Source organism: Felis catus, chromosome C1, assembly GCF_018350175.1.
Source record: "Felis catus isolate Fca126 chromosome C1, F.catus_Fca126_mat1.0, whole genome shotgun sequence".
Taxonomy (NCBI): domain Eukaryota; kingdom Metazoa; phylum Chordata; class Mammalia; order Carnivora; family Felidae; genus Felis; species Felis catus.
In genome coordinates, this window is record NC_058375.1 from 166,569,299 (window position 1) to 166,591,318 (window position 22,020).

The 22,020-nt window shown below is 37.2% G+C and overlaps 1 protein-coding gene across 50 annotated transcripts in view; it reads right to left on the bottom strand.

The window, feature by feature from the left end:
- TTN (titin) overlaps positions 1–22,020 on the bottom strand; it is a 277,310-nt gene that overhangs the window by 88,203 nt on the left and 167,087 nt on the right. For 49 of the 50 annotated variants that reach the window (XM_045034065.1, XM_045034059.1, XM_045034049.1 and 46 more), the window contains 33 exons: positions 21,470–21,596; positions 21,111–21,374; positions 19,696–19,962; positions 19,294–19,557; positions 19,066–19,205; positions 18,776–18,902; positions 18,386–18,652; positions 18,011–18,277; positions 16,914–17,180; positions 16,683–16,822; positions 16,138–16,264; positions 15,204–15,346; positions 10,876–10,999; positions 10,084–10,350; positions 8,254–8,351; positions 7,456–7,624; positions 7,103–7,369; positions 6,736–7,002; positions 6,367–6,645; positions 5,867–6,275; positions 5,641–5,765; positions 5,273–5,539; positions 4,233–4,502; positions 3,840–4,142; positions 3,442–3,744; positions 2,993–3,180; positions 2,754–2,868; positions 2,374–2,658; positions 2,122–2,273; positions 1,286–1,433; positions 954–1,131; positions 442–563; positions 60–347 (listed from right to left, as the gene is read on the bottom strand). In XM_045034065.1, coding sequence (XP_044890000.1) covers positions 60–347; positions 442–563; positions 954–1,131; positions 1,286–1,433; positions 2,122–2,273; positions 2,374–2,658; positions 2,754–2,868; positions 2,993–3,180; positions 3,442–3,744; positions 3,840–4,142; positions 4,233–4,502; positions 5,273–5,539; positions 5,641–5,765; positions 5,867–6,275; positions 6,367–6,645; positions 6,736–7,002; positions 7,103–7,369; positions 7,456–7,624; positions 8,254–8,351; positions 10,084–10,350; positions 10,876–10,999; positions 15,204–15,346; positions 16,138–16,264; positions 16,683–16,822; positions 16,914–17,180; positions 18,011–18,277; positions 18,386–18,652; positions 18,776–18,902; positions 19,066–19,205; positions 19,294–19,557; positions 19,696–19,962; positions 21,111–21,374; positions 21,470–21,596 — 7,024 coding nt within the window. The remainder of the gene's footprint in view (positions 1–59; positions 348–441; positions 564–953; positions 1,132–1,285; positions 1,434–2,121; positions 2,274–2,373; positions 2,659–2,753; positions 2,869–2,992; positions 3,181–3,441; positions 3,745–3,839; positions 4,143–4,232; positions 4,503–5,272; positions 5,540–5,640; positions 5,766–5,866; positions 6,276–6,366; positions 6,646–6,735; positions 7,003–7,102; positions 7,370–7,455; positions 7,625–8,253; positions 8,352–10,083; positions 10,351–10,875; positions 11,000–15,203; positions 15,347–16,137; positions 16,265–16,682; positions 16,823–16,913; positions 17,181–18,010; positions 18,278–18,385; positions 18,653–18,775; positions 18,903–19,065; positions 19,206–19,293; positions 19,558–19,695; positions 19,963–21,110; positions 21,375–21,469; positions 21,597–22,020) is intronic. The other variant, XM_045034048.1, reaches the window with a different exon arrangement.

Consider the following 22,020-nt stretch of genomic DNA (forward strand, 5'->3'; position numbering starts at 1 on the left):
TTATTTTTAAAAGTAACTGAAATGAGTCTGCCCATTTTTTAAATGATGGCCTCTCTTACCTAAGACGTTCACTTCTACCACAGCAGTGGCCCGACCACAGACGTTGACAGCCTCGATGATGTATGTGCCAGTGTCACTTCTCTTACTATCAATGATGGTCACTGTGGATTTTTTAGGAACATTTTCAATGGTGATTCTTTTGTCCTGCTTCAGAAGCATATCGGCTTTTGTCCAAGTTATTTTAGGTTCAGGTTTTCCAGTTACAGTGGCAGGAAGTTCAATTTTAGTTCCTGCTTTTACAGTGAGACCAGCAAGGAGCTTCACATCAAGGAAAATTTCTGGAGCCTCTGAAATTGGAAAAGATGATTTATAATGTTAGCAAGCTCAAACAAAATTAAAAGCAGAGGCCTGGTTAATAATACAAAAACCAAAAATAAATACCCTGTGTATCCACAGCCTGGATTTCATCTGTGGGTTTGCTTGGTTTGCTAGCACCTTGCCTGTTCAGGGCCTTCACGCGGTAGGCATACCATTTGCCTTCTTCAAGACCTGTTACTTCCATTCTATCAGAAAATAAAATGGTATATTTTACTATAATGCACACAACCTGTTTTATATGATCTTTCTAAAATTCATACCTTCTCTTGGTATAACACTATTTATTCCTTAAATTAATTCTGGATTGCTTCAGTATTATAACTAATGAACACCTTGGATAGGGGATAAGTTCAGTAGCACTCTTTAAAGTCGGACAAGCACACCAGAGGAATTATCAATGAAAAAAATTAATAGATTTTCTAAAAGAAAAACACTAATTTTAGTAAGATGAAACATTTACTCTTGTGTCAAATAATTATAAAAATCTACTCTCTGCACTTGTTGGAATGAGCACTGGGTGTTGTATGTAAGCCAATTTGACAACAGATTATATTAAAAACAAACAAAAACCCTACTTTGTGTCTGCAACTGGTTCCCCACAGGCAACCCATCGATCCGAACCACGTGGACATTTTTCAACTATATATCCTTTGATGCGTGAACCACCATCATATTTAGGTGGATCCCATGTTAGGAAGATGCTGTTGGCTGTTCTATCTCTCCATTTAACGTTCTCTGGTGGGTCAGGTACCGCTATAAACATTTTAAAGAGAGTCAGTGTTAGATAGGCCATCTATGAAATCTCCATATTGCCTGCCCCTGCCTTTCCCCCATAAATTCGACTCCTGGTCTCAAAGCAAAAAAGGTAACAAGAGGCTCCATAAGCAACCATCAAGAATGTACTCACTTGCAGGAGCTGACATATTTACAGGTTCATCAACATAAGCAGGTTCTCCTGGGCCACACTTGTTACGAGCACAGACTTTAAATAAATATTCTTTCCCTTGAACAAGATCAGGAACTGTGAATTCTAGGTCAGGCACAAAGTCCATAACCTGGGACAAAGAAATATAATTACTCGTTTCTCAAAAGCCTGAGTCAAAGATTTTTACAACAAGCAGTGATACAAATGGAAAATTTTTTTAATGGTAAGGGTTATTAATTTTACACTAGGGAAAAATTTGCAGAGTAAGACACACAATATTTGAACCTTGTATTAAGGTGAGACTTTCATAACTTATACACATTAAAAAGGTGTCAAATGAGGTATTGGTTCTTTCCACCAGCTTGGTTATTAGAAATATGCTTTTAAATCAAGGTAAAAAACAATAATGAGAAATGAATAAATAACAGTAATAAACTGAAGAGAAAACAAATGGTAGATTGGGCCAACTAAGATAATCTAGTGGAGTGAGAAGTTTGATGACCAGGGAGTTAAATACTTAGTGTCCTTAGAATGGCTGATTGTTTCATAGGGCACACTGGATACTCATCAGGTACCAAGTGAATAGGTAATTTTATTTTTCAGCAAACAGTAGAAAATTTGGTAAGGCACAAAATAAGGTAGTTATACCAAATCTTGGTTGAACTACCTCAAGAAGCATTAGCATCAAGGCATTTAAGAAGTTTTTGGGTCTTTTTCAGCAAGGTAAATTTAAACCATGTAAACTGTGCATGGCATCCCAGCATTCTGGGATTCACCCACTCTTTTTTCTGTGAGTTGCATTGCTGCTCAAAACTCACTTTAGTCCATGTTTTCCGGCTGACTTCTCGCTTTTCAACAACATATCCAGTTAATGGACTCCCTCCATCATCATCTGGTGGTTCCCAAGTCAAATGTACTGAGTCCTTGGTTATCTCACCAAATTTCAGTTCTTTGGGTGCACTTGGGCGAGCTGAAAAAAAGGTAGTCCAAAATCAATATCGGTAATAGATTGAACCAATATTTGTTAATACTGTCAAATCACCATATGTAACAAAAGTTTAGTTCCTTACCAATCACATTGACGTCAATTTCCCCAGAAATTGCTTTTACGGGATTTTCTAATTTCAGTGTATAAATGCCCTTGTCTGGACGTTCACTTGGAGAAATGACAAGTTCAGCATAGGCAGATAAGGTTTTCATTTTCACACGGTCCCCTGCTTCTAGTACTTTATCTCCAAAAGACCAGGTTGCAGTTGGCCTTGGATAGCCTGTACTTGGAACCAGGATCTTGATAGGATTCGGGACAATAACTTCTAGACCATCTTTAAATGCACTTAAGTCCATTGTTGGTTCAGCTACCAAAAAGAAAAATTAATGAGTCTCCAGCACTATATTTAAGGCTATTAAGCTATATTAAGCTGTTAAATCTAAAAATAAAATATCCACTTACCAAATGCATCATCAGCAGTTAGAGGACCAAGAATTTCAGATGGATCTGAAACACCAGCTTCATTTTCTGCAGATACTCGATATAAATATTTATTTCCTTTTTGTAATCCAGTAACCTAAAGTATGAATCAATAGTTGTAAGAAAAATACACACACACACACACACACACACACACACACACACACACATTTAAGTCCATGATCATACACTGAATATTTTTTTAGATATAAGCTCCCTACCTTATAAGTCAGTTCAGGGACAAGTTTCATATTGCAACGAATCCAATTATCTTTTCCTTCTTCACATCGCTCAATTATATAACCCAATATTGGACTTCCTCCATCTTTCAGAGGAGGTTCCCATGTGAGCTGAACTGATGACTGAGTCTGATCTGAGGATTTTAGGTTCACAGGAGGACTTGGTCTCTCTGGAATGGAAGAAAGAGTTGGAACATACCATTGAATTCAGTAACAGTTTATTAAGATAACGTGTAATCATTGCTACCATCTGCATTAAAATAGCAGGTTTACTGAATTCACTGAGTAAAAGTAGGCACGGCCTGGATTTCTATGATTTTGCTCACATCTTTCTGATGTTCTATCTTTTCATTAACTCCAATTTATTTTAATTAATAGACTTAATTTATGGATTTCATGAAGTAATTATTTCCTTGTTTTGATGAGCTTACCAATTGGATCAGCAACTTTGACAAAAGGTGTGGCTGCACTTGGTTTTCCAACTCCAATGCGGTTTTGGGCTCTGACCCGGAAACTATACTCCTGTCCTTCTACCACATCAGTGACAGTTGCAGATAGATCTTCAGCTCTTACTGTCATGGCAGTGTCCCATCTGATAGAAGTCTTGTCTCTCAATTCAATAACGTAGTTTGTGATCACAGCTCCTCCATCATACTCTGGCGGTTCCCATGTCAGTGAAACCCCAAATCTATTTATGTCAGTGATGGTTACATTCAAAGGAGGGCCTGGAACATCTGGATTTCATCAAAGAAGAAAACATAGGTTTCGGGTTAAATCAGAGATAAAAGCAAAGATAAGCTAGTTTGCAATTTACTTAAAAACTTCTTACCATATTTACTCCTTGCTTCTACAGGATTGTCAGTTTCTACTGGTTCACCAGTGCCAACTCTGTTTCTTGCACTGACACGGAACAGGTACTCAACTCCGCCTTTCTGTAGTCCAGTGACAGTGAACTCACAACTATCTGCACGGTCAGTGGCCAGAACCCAGGTCTTTCTTTTGATGTCACGTCTTTCAACAACATAACCTATGATTTTGCTTCCGCCATCAGTTAATGGTTCTTCCCAACCAAGGCTTACTTCACCATCAAATGTTTCTGTCACTTCTAAGTTGCGAACTGGCCCTGGAACATCTGAAATGCACATGTACAATTTTTTTTAGTGTGTTGTCATGCTTTTAATTGTGCTTTGCCAATCAAGTCCCAAGTGATTCAAGGGCTTACCAATAACTTTTAAATTGATGAATGCTTCTGCTTTTCCATGTTTGTTCTGAAGCACAATTTTATACCTTCCTTTGTCTCCTTTCTTAGCTTCTAAAATTCTGAAAGAAGTTTGTTCAGCTGTAGTATCAACAGTTTTTGAAGACAGAGCTTCATTTTCTTTAAACCACTCGGCTTCTGCTTTAGGGTAGGCATCATAGGGCACCACCATTGTCAGAGGCTGGCCAACATCAACCACAAGATCTTGATCGCCTGTCTTGATTTTAGGTGCAGCTGGTGAGAAAAATAACACGTGAATGCTTTTGACTTCTATGTTGTAGTACAGTTACACCATAGCTTCTTTACTATGCATTTGTTAGCAAATATCAGTGATACAACCTTGGAAATATATCACAGTAACTTTCTAGCACAGAACACTGACTGACTTAGAGTTCTCATGGCTTATTTTGCAAATTGTCAGACTTGAGAACAGAGGATTAAGGATGATTTTTATATCATCCATAAAATCTCCATTCTTTGTCAAAATTAATAATGGAGAACTAAACATAGTACAAAACATGTTTGTTTTTGTGAAGTGGGCATGTCATACTTAGGGATAAATCAGACAAACTACCTAGGTACAAGAGGAACACTAATGGCTTTTTCATAATGTCAACCAATAAGGATGCCTTGGAAGCTTGAATCAGGATGAGAACAGACCTAAGAGGCTCCATGGGGTTTGGAAAATAGAAGAAACCTGAGTTTGCCCTAAGTCTAGGTTTTTGGGGATGACTTTCAAGGTACTATGTCAATTCTAGGTACTAATGAACAGCCACCATGTGCCAGGAACTGTTCAAGGTTCTGGCAAGTAAAGAAAAATGCTATCAATTACCTCTTACTCAGGACACCCTTGTGGTAAGAGAAATTAGAATAGTCACATGTGGGTGGAGCCTAACAGAAATTAAAGGCTTTCACAGGCATTACCTCATTAATTGCAAAATCTGAAACTTACAATGCATCTGTGATATTGTGAGGATATTTGAAAATAAAAGAAAGGCATTTACCTGCCAGTTCAAGCTTAGCTCTGGCTTCTTTGTCTTTGGCAATAAATCTGTATTCACCCTGGTCACGAGGTTGAATATTACAAATCTGTAACCTGTGTATCTTTCCTTCACTCATCATCTGATGTTTGTCACCCTGAACAACAACCATGTTATTTCTTAGCCACTGGACTTCCACCTTATCTTTGTTGAGCTCAGCCAAAAAGACAACATCAGCACCAGGGGCTTCAAGAATATCTTGGGGAGGCCTGATGATCTCAACAGGGATTTCTGAAAAAAATGTAAAATGAATACAAACATGTTCATATTTGGGTTCACAACCTTTAAAAACTGGTGCTAATATTAAAATTGTCCTTTCACTCAGTGTGTACCTTCCACAAAAAGTCTAGCTCGAGATTTTCTGTCTTCCACTCCACAAGCATATTCACATTCATCATCCAGCCTGCAATCTTTGATAATGAGTCGGTGTATACTTCCATCTTTTTCAAATTTGTATCTAAGAGAAGAGGTTGAATTATTGGTTAGCTTGCATAATGATCACTAAATTGTCAAATGTGTAATAGTTACAGAAATAGAGATTAAGAAGCTTCCACTTACTTTTTGCCTTCTTTGATTTCTCTCCCATTTCTGTACCATTTCACGTTTGCTTTCTCTCTGGACAGCTGGCAGGAGAAGACTGCATCATCAAACTCAGTGACTGTCTGGTCTTCTAAGTGTTCTACAAATTCTGTCGGGGCTTCTATGATCAGAAGCTCAGCAACAGATTTATCTTGTCCAGCAGTAACAATGTATTCACCCTCATCTGGGAAGCCACAGTCTTTAATGATTAGAGAGTGTTTATATTTATCAATTCTGTATAAAACACGGTTGTCGAAAGCCACCTCTTCTCCATTTTTGGTCCACTTCAGTGTTACGTTGAGACGATTCACCTTGCACCAGAATGTGACAGATTTCTTCTCCATTGTTTCAATATCTTTAAGAGGCTCAATAATCCTAAGGTCTTCCTCTGTTATAAAGGAGAAGAATAATGTTGATTTTAACTATTTTCATAATAGACATTGACTTAAAAACTCCTTAATGCCACATAAGTGACTTACCTTCTACTATCAGATTAGCTGCACTCTTAACATTTTCACCTCTGTGATTGGTCAGAGACACACTATAGTTGGCTTGGTCATCTAATCGTGCGTCTCTAATTCGGAGTGTGTAAACCAGGTCTTTTTGGAGAATAATGTATTTTGAACTATCAAAGATGGCCTCTTCATTTCTGAACCATTTGGCTTTGGCACCTTCTGTATTGACTTCACAGTTGAAGATGACTTCCTGTTGTTCCTTTACACGGGTGTCCTTAAGAGGAACTATGATCCTGAGTTTTTCTGAAAGCAACCAACAATTCTCATAGTATGAAGAAGGACCAAGGTGGTAGAGACAAACACAAGTAAACCCAAGGAACAAAACAAACTTACCAATTACTGTCAAGTGAGCTGCTGCTCTGGCGGCCCCAACCATGACTACATAAGTGCCCATGTCTTGTAATGTGGCATCTTTCACAACTAGGATCCTCTTTTTGCCATCAGCAATAATGTCATATTTGTCTCCAGATTCAAGTGTCTTATCATCTCTCTTCCACTGGACTTCAAAGCTTTCCTTTGATATAGAGCAGACAAATTCGGCCTTTTCTCCTTCAAGTATTTCAAGATTTTGAGGCTTTGAGATAAATTCAGCAGCAAGTTCTGGAGAGAAGCAGTTGTGAGGTATTAAAAACTTCAGCATTTGCACCTTAAATACATCAAGTATGAATTCTTAGAATATTATTTATTGTGATTTTCATACCATGTACTTTGACTTTGCCATCAGTTCGAGAACTTGGGAGTCGGCAGTTGTAGTTGCCAGCATCCTCAAGGTGAGCGTTCTGAATGATCAGGATTCTCTTTCGTCCATCCGTAAGTATTTCATATCTTCCTGTTTCAATGATCTCTTCATCCCCTTTGTACCAAATCACTTCTGCTCCAGGCTTGGAGACTTCACAAACCAGTTTTATAGTGTCTGTTTCACTAACTTCAACATTGCTAAGATTTTTTGTAAAGACAGCTTCTTCTTCTGCAAGAATAACAAGAACATTGAATTAAACCGAATTTTTTTTTTCTTGAAACATATACCTCTCCAAAGAAAGACTTTATTCTTACCTAGTACGGTCAGCATGCCAGAAGTTCTTGCTGTCCTTACTTCACAGGAATATTCTGCCTCATCATTCAGTAGACATTTGTTGATGACAAGAATGCGCACTGCTCCCTTAGATATGATATCATATTTTTTGCCCTTTTTAATTTCAGCACCATCTTTAAACCAGTGAACCTATATTTAAGATAAATAGATACTTTTCTCAGGGTTTTTTTTTTTTTTGGTTCCTTCACATATGTGTCCTTAAGAGGAACTAGGATTCTGAGTTTTTTTGAAAACAACAAAACTATGGTGTAAAGAAGAACCAAAGTAGTAAATACAAATACAACCTAAACCCGAAAGGACAAGAAGAAATTTCTTCAGTTATTGTTAAGTGAACTATTATCAGTTATTAAAGATAATAGGATCATGTAAGTTGAGAGTCATAGAGGGTTTTAGATATCATGCAGACTAACTCTTTGTTTTCAGGATGTGTGAACTGAGACAACAGTAGTAAATGAGGCATGAAATTGCAGATATTTATTCTTAGCCTAAGAAAATAGCAATTCCACATGGCCCAAACCAATAATATCTGAGTTTCCTGATTGTGAGTCCATTGTTTGTCAAGTAATAGTAAATGAATAATACTAAAAAGAAAACAATTAAATCAAGTATGTATTTCATACCAAAGTGACATCTTTAATTTAAAAGTAAAGTGATTATCAGAGGTAAGTTTGATTCACTCTTTTTTTTTTTCCCCATTTTGGCTAGACTAAAAGTAAAGGCATATGACAATACAAGATAGCAACCATACAATCACAAACCTTAGCATTTTCTCGGGAAATTTCACACTCAAACCGAGCCATTTCTTTTTCTTTAACTTGAAGATCAGTGAGTGGTCTTAAGAATTCCACATGAGGAGCTGTAAGAGAAGGTCATCAGAATTCAAAATGAGACTTCTAGAATTTACTCTAACATTACTGTGGTGTATATTAAGATAAAGTTAGTCTTTTGCAGGACCTTTCCATCTTAATAGGTTACAACAGATTTTGAAAGCACTTGGAGCTGCCATTCAGGTATGATGCTTTGCTTTTATTTTTTACATATCTCTGTAGTTTTCATGAGATTATATTGCATGCAATATGTTCAACTCATTATATATCTGTTATCTATCAATCAATAATGAACTCCGTTCTTCTGAATAACTGAAAGAAAAATTCTCATTGATATTCTTCCAGAGTTGAAAGTTGATATTGTCCAAGGAAACACTGGTAGCAAAGAAACATTATTTTATTTAAGGCAGGCAACATAATCTTTAAGAAATTAGCAGAATTCAATGATAATGCAGCTTGAAGTGCTATTACTAGTCTTGTCTATGGATAAGAGGCAATTGAAGTCACACACACTTAGCTTTTTTTTTTTCTTTCATCTTCAAAGATGTTCACACATAAGACAGGCATGAAATCTATTAGTGCAACAAAGCAATGTGTTTTGTATGGGAGGGTAATTTGGTTTTTCACATCTCTTGTTTCATTTATCTCCAGAATTAAGTCAGCAAATGTATAGGATCAGAGAGCTGCCCTTTGCCCCTCCTTCTTTTAGGGCTCCTTGTGAGTCCTCCCAAGGATGATTGTTTTTGATCAGTGAAATTCTGGGACACAAATGCTGGCCAATAGGTTTGAAGACATGCTCAGTGTGGCTGAGCTTTCTTGGAGTGGTGACAAAACAGATGACAAAGGGAAGAAGGAGACCCAAGAAACTACTCTGTCATAAGCTAAAGCAGAACAACCACAAAGTGGAAAGAATAAAACAGTACAAGATACATGGAAGCACAATCAAAGCCACTATTTTGTAGCTGTTGACAGATGAGAAGCAACTAAACCAAACAACAGCAATTGCACAAAAATATACACTGAAAATGTTATCACCAGACAAATGAATGAATGAAGAAAATGAACTAGCATGTGACATTTGGAAAAGAGATGTATTTTTCATCAGAGGAAGAAGTAATGTTAACAACCATTAGATTCCTCTTCATTCACAGGACTCCAAGAATCCAGGCTTTGCTCCTTCTTATTATCCTTTCTTATTTTCAGAGATAGTATTATGTGAGTGGGCTATGTCATATTACAGCAGACCTTAGCGTGTTCCTACTCAAACTGAAATTTCGTATCATTTTCTAGTTGTTCCTGACATCTGAGAATTCATTCTTTCCAAGTAGAAATTGCTTTCCTTTCTTTTCTTTCTTTTCTTTCTCTTTCTTTTCTTTCTTTCTTTCTTTCTTTCTTTCTTTCTTTCTTTCTTTCTTTCTTTCTTTCTTTCTTTCTTCTCTTTCTTTCCCTTTTTTTTTTTTAATCATGACTCCTTTCTTGTCTCTTTCATTCAATTTGTCCTTATCTGTTTCAGAATATTCCTACAGTAGCCTTACCCCCTGGTCAGAAACATAGTGAAAGTGATCGATATGTCCTTATCAGACAAGATGTAATAGAACTTTTTTTTTTTTTAAAACACATAAAGATCATGTTAGGTCAGTATCGATACCATAAGTTACCAAGAAATGCAGTTAGGCCAAGAAGGGCATGCAAAAAGTGCTGGTTTTTTTGTTGTTATCAAAGAGTTGCAAATGAAAAGTCCCATGTCAGAAGAATACTTACGCACGACATTCAGGTTACAGGAAGTCTTAAAATCCTTAGCATCACAAGTGTATGTTTTAATATCTTCTGGGGTACAGCCATGTATAATAAGTTTTCTGACCCTGCCATCAGCAACAATTTCATACTTCTTGCTTTTGAGGATTTCTGTCCCATTTTTGAACCATTTCACCTTAGCATTTTCTCTGGATACTTCACATTCCAATACTGCAGTGGCTTCTTCTTCGACCGTCTGGTCCTCAAGAGGCTTAGTGAACTCAACGGGGGGTTCTGAAAGAATCACACTAATTAGCCAAGGTATTTCTCCTTTCCTTCTCCAAGAGTTTGAGCACCTCCTCAACTTTCTTCTGATATCGCCAGAGCTTTTCCTGTTTTTCAATTTCATTTGCAAGTTTTGATTCCACTTGGATGGTTTCCTCTAATAATGATGTTTCACCATTATTTGTACATGCAGAGGAAAGGTGTTGTTTTAAAAAGTATGAAACATCAAGGAAATAATAGCCAAATCTTGATTAATGAAGTGATAGATACCTAGTTTGATAATAATTCTTCCTCTAGCCATTTATTGAATGCAACATAAACAGTTGGGGGAAGTAAAACACATTCTAGTCCATTTTGACTTTTTTTTTTTCTTTTACAGTCTGTGACCTAATTTGTTTGGCCAAAAAATAAAATTTGGATCTTTGGTGGATTTTAATGATCTATGGAACTAATCATAAAAAGAAAATTGAGAGTTGGCATTATTTATGAACCTCCACATTATACCACGTTTTTGAAAATAAACCTTGTAATTACCTTTCACAAAGAGGTTGGCATGAGTTTTGAAATCTTTTGCTCTCAGTTGGACTTCTCCAGCATCTTCTAACTTTACATCCCTCAGAGTAAGTGTATGAATTCTTCCTTCTGAACGTGGGACCACCTATTTTTTTTTTTGAAAAAAGTGCAGTTTAAGACTATATGAAATAGCAATTCTCTCTCTCTCTCTATTAGTCAACAGTTTAGAATAGTGCTTTCCAAGTTGTTTTATAATCATATATACAGCACATATGCCTTTGAAAATGATTTTAACCAGTATTTTGGAATCTTTTAAGGAAGTTTTAGGCTTTCATAGTTGCCTTACATAATTACTAGGTGGCCTTTTAGGTTGAAATGCCTAGGAAATTTTCTATTTATATATATATATATAATATGTTTATATATATATAAATATATATATATTAATATATATATGTTATATATAATATATAATATATAAATATATATATAAATATATATATAAATATATATATAAATAAATATAAATATATATATAAATATATATATAAATATATATATAAATAATATATAATAAATATATATATAAATAATATATATAATATATATTTATATATAAATAATATATATATTATATATATAAATATATATATAAATATAAATATATATATAAATATATATAAATATAAATATATATATTATATATAATATATATAATATGTATATTATATATATATATAAATATATATATATATATAAACTTAGAGAATCTAAATAATTAAAGGAAAGGAAAAAATTCATTCACAATCCTGTGATCTTAGACTATCAAGACAAATGCTGCCATTGCTGTTAATATTTGGATGATAAATTCTTGTTGTAAATGCAATCTTCGATGGCTTGAAGAAGAAGTCTGTAGGAAAACGAATTGTCCAAAAAGAATACACCACCTTGATATGGACTGCCATTAGGTCCCATAAATGTGGCTTATACAATTGGAAATCAGGCTACAGACAGGGCCATCCTGACAGTAATCATAATACGACAATCAGAGTTTCTTCTATGAAAGTCTGTGAGATGCTGTGCCCTGTCATTGGGATTCATTCTGCACCACTTAAGAGTTCATTTAGAGTTACGAATAATGTAAACATTTTTTACCAGTGAAACTATTTATTATGCTGGTGTGAATGAAAGAGTCAGGAATAAAGTTTCATGTGAAGATTTTTCTTAATTAAGAGCTGGGCATGGCTATTAATATAACTACCTTAATAATTGAGAACAGGTCAAAGACATAATAAGGGAAAACAAACAGATAGGAGAAGGTAATTAAGATATGTCTTAATAACATAGCTACTTATTCAACATGGTGCTTGAATGGGAAAAAATTGTTTTTGTAATGATGTTTCAATATAAATTTGAATATAAATTTTGTACTGTGTGTTAGGGCTATTCTTTTAAAGTATTTCAGATCCCAACCCATCCACAGATATAGCTTCTCTGTTTACACATTATTTTATCATTTAAATTCCTCTGAGGATACTTTAGAATACTCTGTTACCAAGAACTTGTCTCAGAACACAGTAGTTCTCAATAAGTAACTCATATACAGTGTACTTTGATTATGTTAAAAAAGGAAAAACTAAGCTGATGATTTTGTGGTGGTTTATGTTTCCATGATAATATTAGAGATTATCCTTTTACAATATTGTTAACCTTTAGTAGGTGCATATTGCTGTAATAGGCATTATCACTCTGACCACGCTGTTAAAGTTTAAATACATAATTATCAAAGGCCCAGTTAGGACTAGTAGTGCCTTCCTGCACTAATGGCCAAGGTGGGGCAGGAAACACAACTGTTTTTTCTATAAAATGTTTTCTTTCTTTTCTTTTTTTTTTAAGTGATTTATTTTTGAGAGAGAGAGTGAGCAAGTGAGCAGGGGAGGGGCAGAGGGAGAGAGAATACCAAGCAGGCTCTACACTCAGTGCAGAGCCCAATGCAGGGCTCAGTCTCATGACCAGGAGATCATGATCTGATCCAATATCAAGAGATGGACACTTAACCGACTAAGCCACCCAGGCGCCCCTAAATTTTTTTTTTTTTTTATTTTCTATTTCAATCACCTGTATTTGGTTTGTGTAGTTTTGGAGGCTAAACACTTTGCAAACTGAAAATGAAAGGCCTGAATTAAATTGAAACAAAATCTGCAAAATGTAATAAAATGACTTTATGACTTCACAGTTTATATTTAAGTTCTTTTAAAAAAGAGACATATAAGGGGCAGCTGGGTGGCTCAGTTAAGCGTCTGACTCACAGCTTGTGAGTTCAATTCCCACATCAGGCTCTGTGCTGACAGCTCAAAGCCTGGAGCCTGCTTCGGATTCTGCGTCTCCCTCTCTCTCTCTCTGCCCCTCCCCTGTTCACACTCTGTCTCTCTCTCTCAAAAAATAAATAAACATTAAAAAAAATTTTTTTTTATAAAGAGACATGTAAGTAATTTAAGAGCAAGTTCATAAACAGCTGAAGTATTTTGGGTGGCTAAAATAAAGGATTAAAATTCCTATGCCAAGAGAGACACAAAGAAGCCCTAGAGAATTATAGTAAGGTGATCTCTTTTATTCCCAGAAAAAAGTTTAGTGACTATATACATGTATGTATGTGTATATATATATATACTATATAAAATCTTTTTTTAATAAAAGAAATGTGGATAAATTTTTTAGGAATCTACATTTCAAAATAAAATAGTAGAGCTTTTACATTAGAACTAATGCGAACTGATCTTTTAATAAAACAAAGCTCTTAATTTGACCAAAAAATACTTAGTAGCAAAAGTATAGTATCATTTGTCCTTAAGCAGTGTTCCTATATTCAAATCATGAGTTTACAGATATAGAAAGGATCTTGAAAAGGCAACCAATTCTCTGCATTTGGACATGAAAGCAATGAGACTACACGTATTAGGACAAATGTACATTTCAAAAAAAAAAAAAAAAAAGAGGAAACTTGAAGGTGGACATGACTCCTTCACCCAGTTCAGTATTTAGAAGACCTCACTGTAGGGAAAGTTTCCTCATATATAACTTAATTCTCATACGGTCATTTGAACGTACAGCTGTTTTTTCTGTCCTCAGCAAAAAAAGGAGACCGACTAATCATTACTGTCTGTGTAACAAGCAGACTTTGTCTCCCCAATGACTGTTAACTGAATTCGCCTTTAATGACTTTGATAGAATACATGATTTTTTGTTTGTTTTACTATTTATTTACTATTTTTACTATTTTACTATTTACTGTTATTCAAATGCATTTGCCTTCTTATTACTTCAGTCAACCTTGTGACTCTTTGTTAAACTGAATCCTTTTTGAATTATTTGCCTTCACACCTTTGAAGTTTGATTTGTATTGAAGCCTTGCTGTCACATTCGATATTATTTTTTAAATATTGAAAAAAATGTCATAGAACAATGTACTTCCCTGTGCTTTATTTCTAACCCATTTTGGACATTTTCTAAAAGTTTTATTCTAAGAACTCAAAATTAATGAAGAATTATCAGGATAACATAAACACACTGTTTTGGGGGGCAGAATATATAGCTCAGTTTAGGTAAGTTGTAGTTTAGGTCTATCTGAACAGTCACCTCAGTTTTTACTTACAGTGAAAATTTGGGACATAGAAGTGCTAACACTGAGAGTTGGTTATTTCCTAAAACTTAATGTGTATTTGCTCACATATGTGGATAACCTCTGAGCCCTCTTTCTTGTCACAACTGTCAGCTGCACTGTAAATAGTCCACTTGGCATTCCAGAATTTGCACAGCTCAGAACACTTGAGGGTTAAAAATAGCTTTGGAGAAATGCTTGAAGAGCAAATCTACCCAGAAGTTATCTCAACCACTTGATCAACTGCCTGAAATGGAATTTCCATCTTCTCCTCTTAATCCCCTTATATGCAGAGCACTAGAGAACACGGAGAGAATTAGTCACAAAACTTAATGTGGGCTGTTGTTGCAAGGCATCCAATCAAAAGGCCTTTTTGATCCCTCTTGTCTTCCAGTTAATCAAACAAACTAGTACTAATAGCTAATGAGCATTTGCCTTCTCCTCAAAAAACTAAAACCTTATTGTACTTAAAACTTTTATTTCCATTTCAATAAAAATACCAAAAGATTAAATCCAACAATGATGTGAAGAATCTGCTTTTCAATTTAAGCAGAAATCAGGCTAGAGTAGGTAAGAGAAAGGGAAAGGAAGAGGAAGGGACATAAGAGCAAAGAACAAGGAACATCCGAGTGAAGTTGGAGAACATGAGAGAAAGAGAAGAGCAGGACATGGCAAGGCGCCCGCCTTTTACCTGATCGCTGGGCTCGAGTTTCTTCCCTTTGAGATACCATTCCACTGGGATATCCTCATAAGAGAGCTCACAGTCAAAGGTGGCTGTTTCCCCTGCGGTGACTGTGACATCCTTCAGAGGTCTCAGAAGACCAATTACTCGTGCTTGGCGAGAAGAAGGAAACAGCTCAGGATCACTCATTTTGTAATTCCAAAAGCATAAATACACTTAGTTATTCATCTCCATGGTTGCTTTCTTCAAGAAGGAAAGAGCCGTGGGACTGGCCACTATTTTAACTCGCATGTGAATGTGGCCCCTCAGTGCTGAGAAGGGGAGAGCTGGTGGCGGGACAGTGGGTATTTGTAGGGGCCCTTTCGTTCTGATATCCAAGGTCAGCAAGAAATCTGCGCTGCATCTGTCTCTCTGCCAGGCATCAAGTTCCTCTTGCTACATGTGGTATGTGACTTCCAAAATAACTAAGACTGTGATTGGGAGAGGACGAGGGGCCCTCAATCACATAGCCTGTCCATATCCATCAAACACTTTGCACCTTCCAAAAATGTTAGCCCAAGCACCCTGCCTCCCTTCTTCAGTCTGAGATGCCCACACAGCCAAGTTTTTCTGTAGTGCTGCAGTTGTAACAGCCACAGGGGTATGTGGTCTTCAAGAGTTCTGAGTTAGATTCTTATTGCATGCATTGCGACTTTGAATGGAAGGATTACACAGTAAGAGAATCTGACTCGCTTATTTTTATTTTGTTTCAATGGCCAGCAAGGTCAATGAAATGTCCAAAACTTTGGAAATGGAACCATGTGTGTGTTAGGATGTCAAGAAAGCCAGTGTCTGTACCTTAACAATGTTTTCTAATTAATTAAATAATTCCAATTAATTGCATGCACATTCATTTTCTGCAAAAGTACATCCTTCCTTTTCAGCAGAAACACCTATTACTTACGTTTCACTCGGAGGTGGGCACTAGATTTAGCATTGGCAGCTTGGAAATCCACCCCGCCTGTCTGGTCCAGGCGGCAGTTGTGCAAAATAAGGAAGTGCACTTTGCCTTCTTCCTTGATCTCACAATCCTGTGCCAAAAGAGAGAAAAGGTCTCACAGGAAATAAGCTTTGGTATTTTTTCGGAGACTATCAGAGCTTAAGGAATGTTACAAATAACTAGTGACAAGACTTGATGTAATTTGAGCTCTTTTTCATGAAATAAAGCTTACAGGAAATATCAAGAAAGCGAACTTTCTTTTACCTGTAGAATTCTGAGCCAACTAGCAGCATCACAGAATATCTACAGCCTATACCACTATGCTGGATCAAAAAGAATGCACGATTTGTGTGGATCTGTAGATCTGTAGATCCTAATCTCTCTCTTTAGGTCTGATAGAGAACCTGATAGCATGTTTTAAATGCCCTGCATGCATTCTGACTTGTTGCCTGTCCTTTTTTATTTCACACAGCTCCTCTAGGTGTTGACAAGTTCAGAAATAGCCTTACAGGTGTTTGGAGTAGTGCCTCTCCCTTGAGTTTCCAGTTGGCATGGATGTCCTCTTCAGAGATTTCAGTTTCAAAGCGGGCCGTCTCGGTCTCCATCACCTCTACGCTGTGCAGGGGTCGCACCATTTTGATCTCCCGATCTAGAAAAGTGAAGGGTCAGCATGCGTCATTAGCCTCGGGCAGAAATAACCCCAATCAGCTTCAAGAGTCAAACTCATGGAAATTCCTTACCTTCAATGTTGAGCTTTCCTGAGGTCTTATCTGTCCCACAGTCACAGGTATACTGTCCAATATCTGATTTCAAGGCTTTCTTTAGGATTAATATGCGCTTCTTGCCATCTGCCTTGATGATAGCATTTTTAGATGGTTTTATTTCTTTGCCATCCTTAAACCATGTCACTGGTGCATCTGCTTTGCTGATTTCACACTGTAGAACCACTTCATCTTTCTCTACGGCAGTGTAGTCTTGAAGCTTTCCGGTAAAGTACGGATCTCCCTCTGCAAGTAAAGTATAAGTGAAAACATTCCATTAACCACTGAAGAAATGCGGTCCCTTGGAAAGTTTAAGAAGCAGCTCACAGTTCTGGGCATAGTTTAAAACTGTACCCAGCTTCTGCTTATTTGACATGCTTATGTTCAGAAGTTCTCTAAAGGTTAGAAAGGGAATCAATGCATGTGATCTGTCAAGATCTAATCCATCTATATTTTAAAGTATGTTATTAATAGTGGTTTGAAAGATACTATGAAATTTAGCTTCAAATATGATTATGTGTTCCTTCATTGCTCGGCTAAATTTCTAATTCCTTAGCAAATCTATTACCTCTAGTTTACCTTTAAGCTTTCGGATTCATGTTATTAGTTTTTCTTATATCAATCAATAGTTCACCTTTAATAGTTTCTACATGTTAGACCTCATATGTAATCTGCTTGATATTAAGGGGCCAAGAAAAACAATGATTTTTTTTAATGTTAGTGCTGTGTTTCCTCTCTTATTAGAAGTTGGAAGATACCCTTCTGAAATAATTTTGATGAAGTAAGGAGATGGGAAGTACTTCTATTCCTATTTTAAAGATGATAGGGCTCAATAATTAGCAGTTTTATTTCTGATTTCAATTGGTTATTTCATGAGCCCAAATCTATATTACTTGAAAGTCCTCATATTTTTAGGTAAAAATATTTTAGAAAGAGGCTTGATAATGTTTGTGATAGTTTCTTAAGTACAGCACTGCTTTCATGCAATATAACACTCAGAAGACTGTTTTATATGATAGATACTCCACAAATTTCTGTTGAATTTAATGTAATAAAGTTAAATAGAAAACACCTACCAAGCACAGTGAGTTTAGCTTCTGAACTTAGCCCCATAGCTTCGACTTTAATTTGCGAGGTATCGTCAATAGAGAGGTCTCTGAATGTGATGGAATGAGTTTTCCCTTCATCGTCCATCCAGACGGATCTGCTGGTATGCAGGCGCTGGTCATTTTTGAACCACTTAACTCGGATGTTATCGTGGGACAGGTGCACAGTGAACACAGCAGTTTCCCTCTCTTTGGCTGTTACATCCTTGAGTGGGGTGAGGAATTTGAGTCGGATTCCTATCAAGAAAAAAAAAAACTCATTAATTCCAGCCCTTAAGGAGGAACTATAAAAATAAAAGCTAAATAAATAAATAAATATGGTCTATTTAATAAAAGAATATTTACCTTCAATGATCAGTTTGCCACTTGTGTGTTTATCTTCGGCTTCAAACATGTATTTTGCTTCATCTTCAAAAGCAGCTGACTTGATCACCAATGAATGTCTGGTGCCATCCTTTATAAGCTCAAATTTGTCATCACCTGTGATTTCCTGGGTTCCTTTCAGCCAACGGAATGTTTTGGGCTCTCTGGATACTTCACACTCAAACTTAGCCTCATCTTTCTCAAAGACTTTAACATCACTGAGAGGGGTGATGAAGATGAGTGGCAGTTCTGCAAGAAGAGGGTGATGTGGATGAAGCCAGATTAGGTTTCCATTCATGACCCCTGATCAAGTCAGGGTCTCGAAGTCTTGCAAAGAAAGTAACAAAAGGGTGGCTGACAGGCAGAGCCTACCTTTCACTTTCAGATTGGCTGCAGATTTAGCATTGGCAGCCTGGAAGGACACCTCCCCTGTCATATCCAGTTGGCAGTTATAAAGGACCAGAGTATGCTTCTTCCCATCTTCAATGATTTCACAGTCCTGTTTGGAGTGAAAGGCAAAAGGAAGGAGCAAGAAGAAAATCATTTTCGTAACTGGTTATCCTTACCAATCATCAAGACATTGTAAACCAGAAGTATATCTTTTTTTTCACCCCAAACCACCAAGCACGCCCTGCATGTGTGGTCAGATAATCTTGACTTACAGGGGAAGCAGTTAAAGGCTCTCCTTTCAACTTCCACTGGCCATGAACATCTGGTTCCGAAAGTTCAATTTCAAAGCGAGCTGTTTCACCAACAAACAATTCCACTCCATACAGAGGTTTTTCCACTTTTATTAGTCGAGCTGAAATTCCACAGAAATTTGTTAGGATGACTGAACAAATAAACTTCATGTTCAGATAGCATGAGTTTAAAATTTTTGAGCGACTCACCCTCAACAGTAACATTGGCTTTTGTCTGGTCGGTGCCACAGTCACACATATATTCGCCTTTATCTTTAAGTTCTGCCTTTTTGATTTTTAAGATGCGGCGCAGCCCATCCGTCTTGATAGAGTGTTTCGGTGAAGGTACAATCTCTTCGCCATCTTTGAACCATTTCACTGGTACGTCTTTGCTCACCTCACACTTGAGAATAATCTCATCCTTCTCAACTCCAGTTTTGTCGTGTAATTTCACGGTGAAGTAGGGATCGGCCTCTGCGAAAGTGGTTCAGCAGATTGTCAGAAGCATGTGAGAATTCGAGTTTATGAGAATTACAAGTTGCAAAATATGTAAGGACCGCCCACTCTCACTGTCCCCAAAGCAGCTATTTTGTTATCATTGGTCATATTTACCTAAGACCTTCAGGTTTGCAGTGGAGCTCAGGTCCTTCACTTGAGCTTTTATCTGGGATATATCGTCCAGAGTCACCTCTCTCATTTCCAGCTTGTGGGTCTTGCCCTCAGATGAGATGAGTACAGTCCTGCTTGTGTGGAGTTTGGCATCATTTTTGAACCAGACAACATGCATCTTTTCATGTGAAAGCTCACAAACAAAAGTTGCTGTTTCGCCTTCTTTCACCGTTTGGTCTTCAAGAGGCGATATGAATTTCAACCTTATACCTGCAGTGGAAGTGTGGAGAATGTGCTTAGACATACAATTTACCTTCAGAAATATTCCACTCTAATCTGCCAAGGTCAAAAGGAACCATTTCACATAGCATTTATTTATTCGTCCTTTCAAATGGAGTCATCCTTCATTAAAATAAAAATTGAGGGGCTTTTTTTGGTGGCAATTTGACAGTAAAGTTGTGGTGCCACTTGGCACTTATTGTTATTAGAACTTGGTGTTTGCAGCATAAACCTTGACAGTTGGCTTTTCTTTTTGTGATGCAAGTACCTGACTTAAGCTTTGATTGCCAAGCATCTACCTCAGAGATGGCTATCCTGAAAAACACCTTGCCAGCCACAGGGCTGGATAAGGAGCTAGACTGGGTCCCTCCCCAGCACGCCCCACAGCCTCCTCTGTTTTTGGGACCTCGGTTGATTTTGATAACTGACCAAACAGCCAGTTTGGGCTGCATGTTTTTTTCTCTTCCCTCACTTAAAAAAATTTTTTTTAATGTTTATTCATTTTTTGAGAGAGAGGGAGAGAGAGAGCACAAGTGAGAGGGACAGAGAAAGAGAAGGAGACACAGAATCTGAAGCAGGCTCCAGGCTCTGAGCTGTCAGCACAGAGCCCCATGCGGGGCTCGAAACCACAGACTGTGAGATCATGATCTGAGCCAAAGTCAGACGCTTAACCAATTGAGCCACGCAGGTGCTCCTTTTTCCCTCACTTTAAATTCCTGCTCTTATGTTTTAAATTTACCAATAAAGAGTGAGCCCATAAAACCACAGACCCTCAACCTCAATAAAAGTGGAACCCCCAGGTCCACTGTCTACCCCTCACTCCCTCTTCCAAAACACACACACACACACACACACACACACACACACACACACACACACACACTTCTGGCACTGTGGCCCATTGTGCTATGTAATTTCCAGGTCCTGTGAGTAATAAACCTTGTCTCTTTTAATGTTTCCTGATGGGTACTGCTGAGTGCATCTTGCAATCATAACAAGAACCACAAGGGGTGGTCCAGCCTTAACACTGGTTGTTGACAGGCTGGGAATGGCACACACAGCATTCTATCTTTAAAGTCTTATGTCTGTGTGTTTAAATGTGGGATATTCTAGCCAGATCTCATCTCATCAGCTCTTACCTGTAACAAATAATCGTGCTGAGCTCTTCTTGCCCTCCACCTCAGCAGTATAGACCCCTTCATCACTGAATTGAGAATCATTGATAACAAGAATGTGTTTCTTTCCATCAGCAATGATATCAAACTTGTCAGATGCCTTGATTATATCAGGTCCTTTAGACCATATAACATTCGCCTCTCGAGTGAGAACACATTCAAATCGAGCCTGTCGTCTTTCTGGAACAGTGACATCCTTCAGGGGCACAGCAAAGTCAAGTTCGATTTCTGAAAATCAAACATTAAGAATGAGGTTTTTTTTCAGAATGCCCAGGGCTGTGTAATGAAGTTGAGCCCACCTCATGCACTCTATAAGGCCATACCTTTTACTGTCAGAATGGCAGTTGTAAACGCATTAAGTGCTTGGTAAAGGACTTCCCCAGCTTGGTCCAGTTTGACTTTGTGCAAAGTTAAGAACCGTTTTCCATCTTCTGCTTTGATTTCACAGGTCTGAAAAACAATGGTCTTAGTTAGCATTTGGATGAGATAATTTCCCTCAAGGAGAAATGTTTCAGATACAGATGTCTAAAGATATCATAAAAATTACTAATAAAAGTAAGTAAGGGGCGCCTGGGTAGTTCAGTCAGTTAAGCAGCCACCTCTTGATTGCAGCTCAGGTCAAGATCTCACGGTTTGTGAGTTTGAGCCCCACATCGGTCTCTGCACTGACAGTGTGGAGCCTGCGTGGGATTCTCTCTCTTTCCCTCGCCCTCTGCCCCTCCCCCCTTCATGTCTTCTCTCAAAATAAATAAGCAAACTTAAAAAATAAGGAAAAAATCTTGACATAAAATATTTAAAAATTGCCTGAGCTGTCCACAAATAGTGCATCAAAGTTCTCCCCCCCACCTTTGAGACTTTAGAACCCTGAAATAAC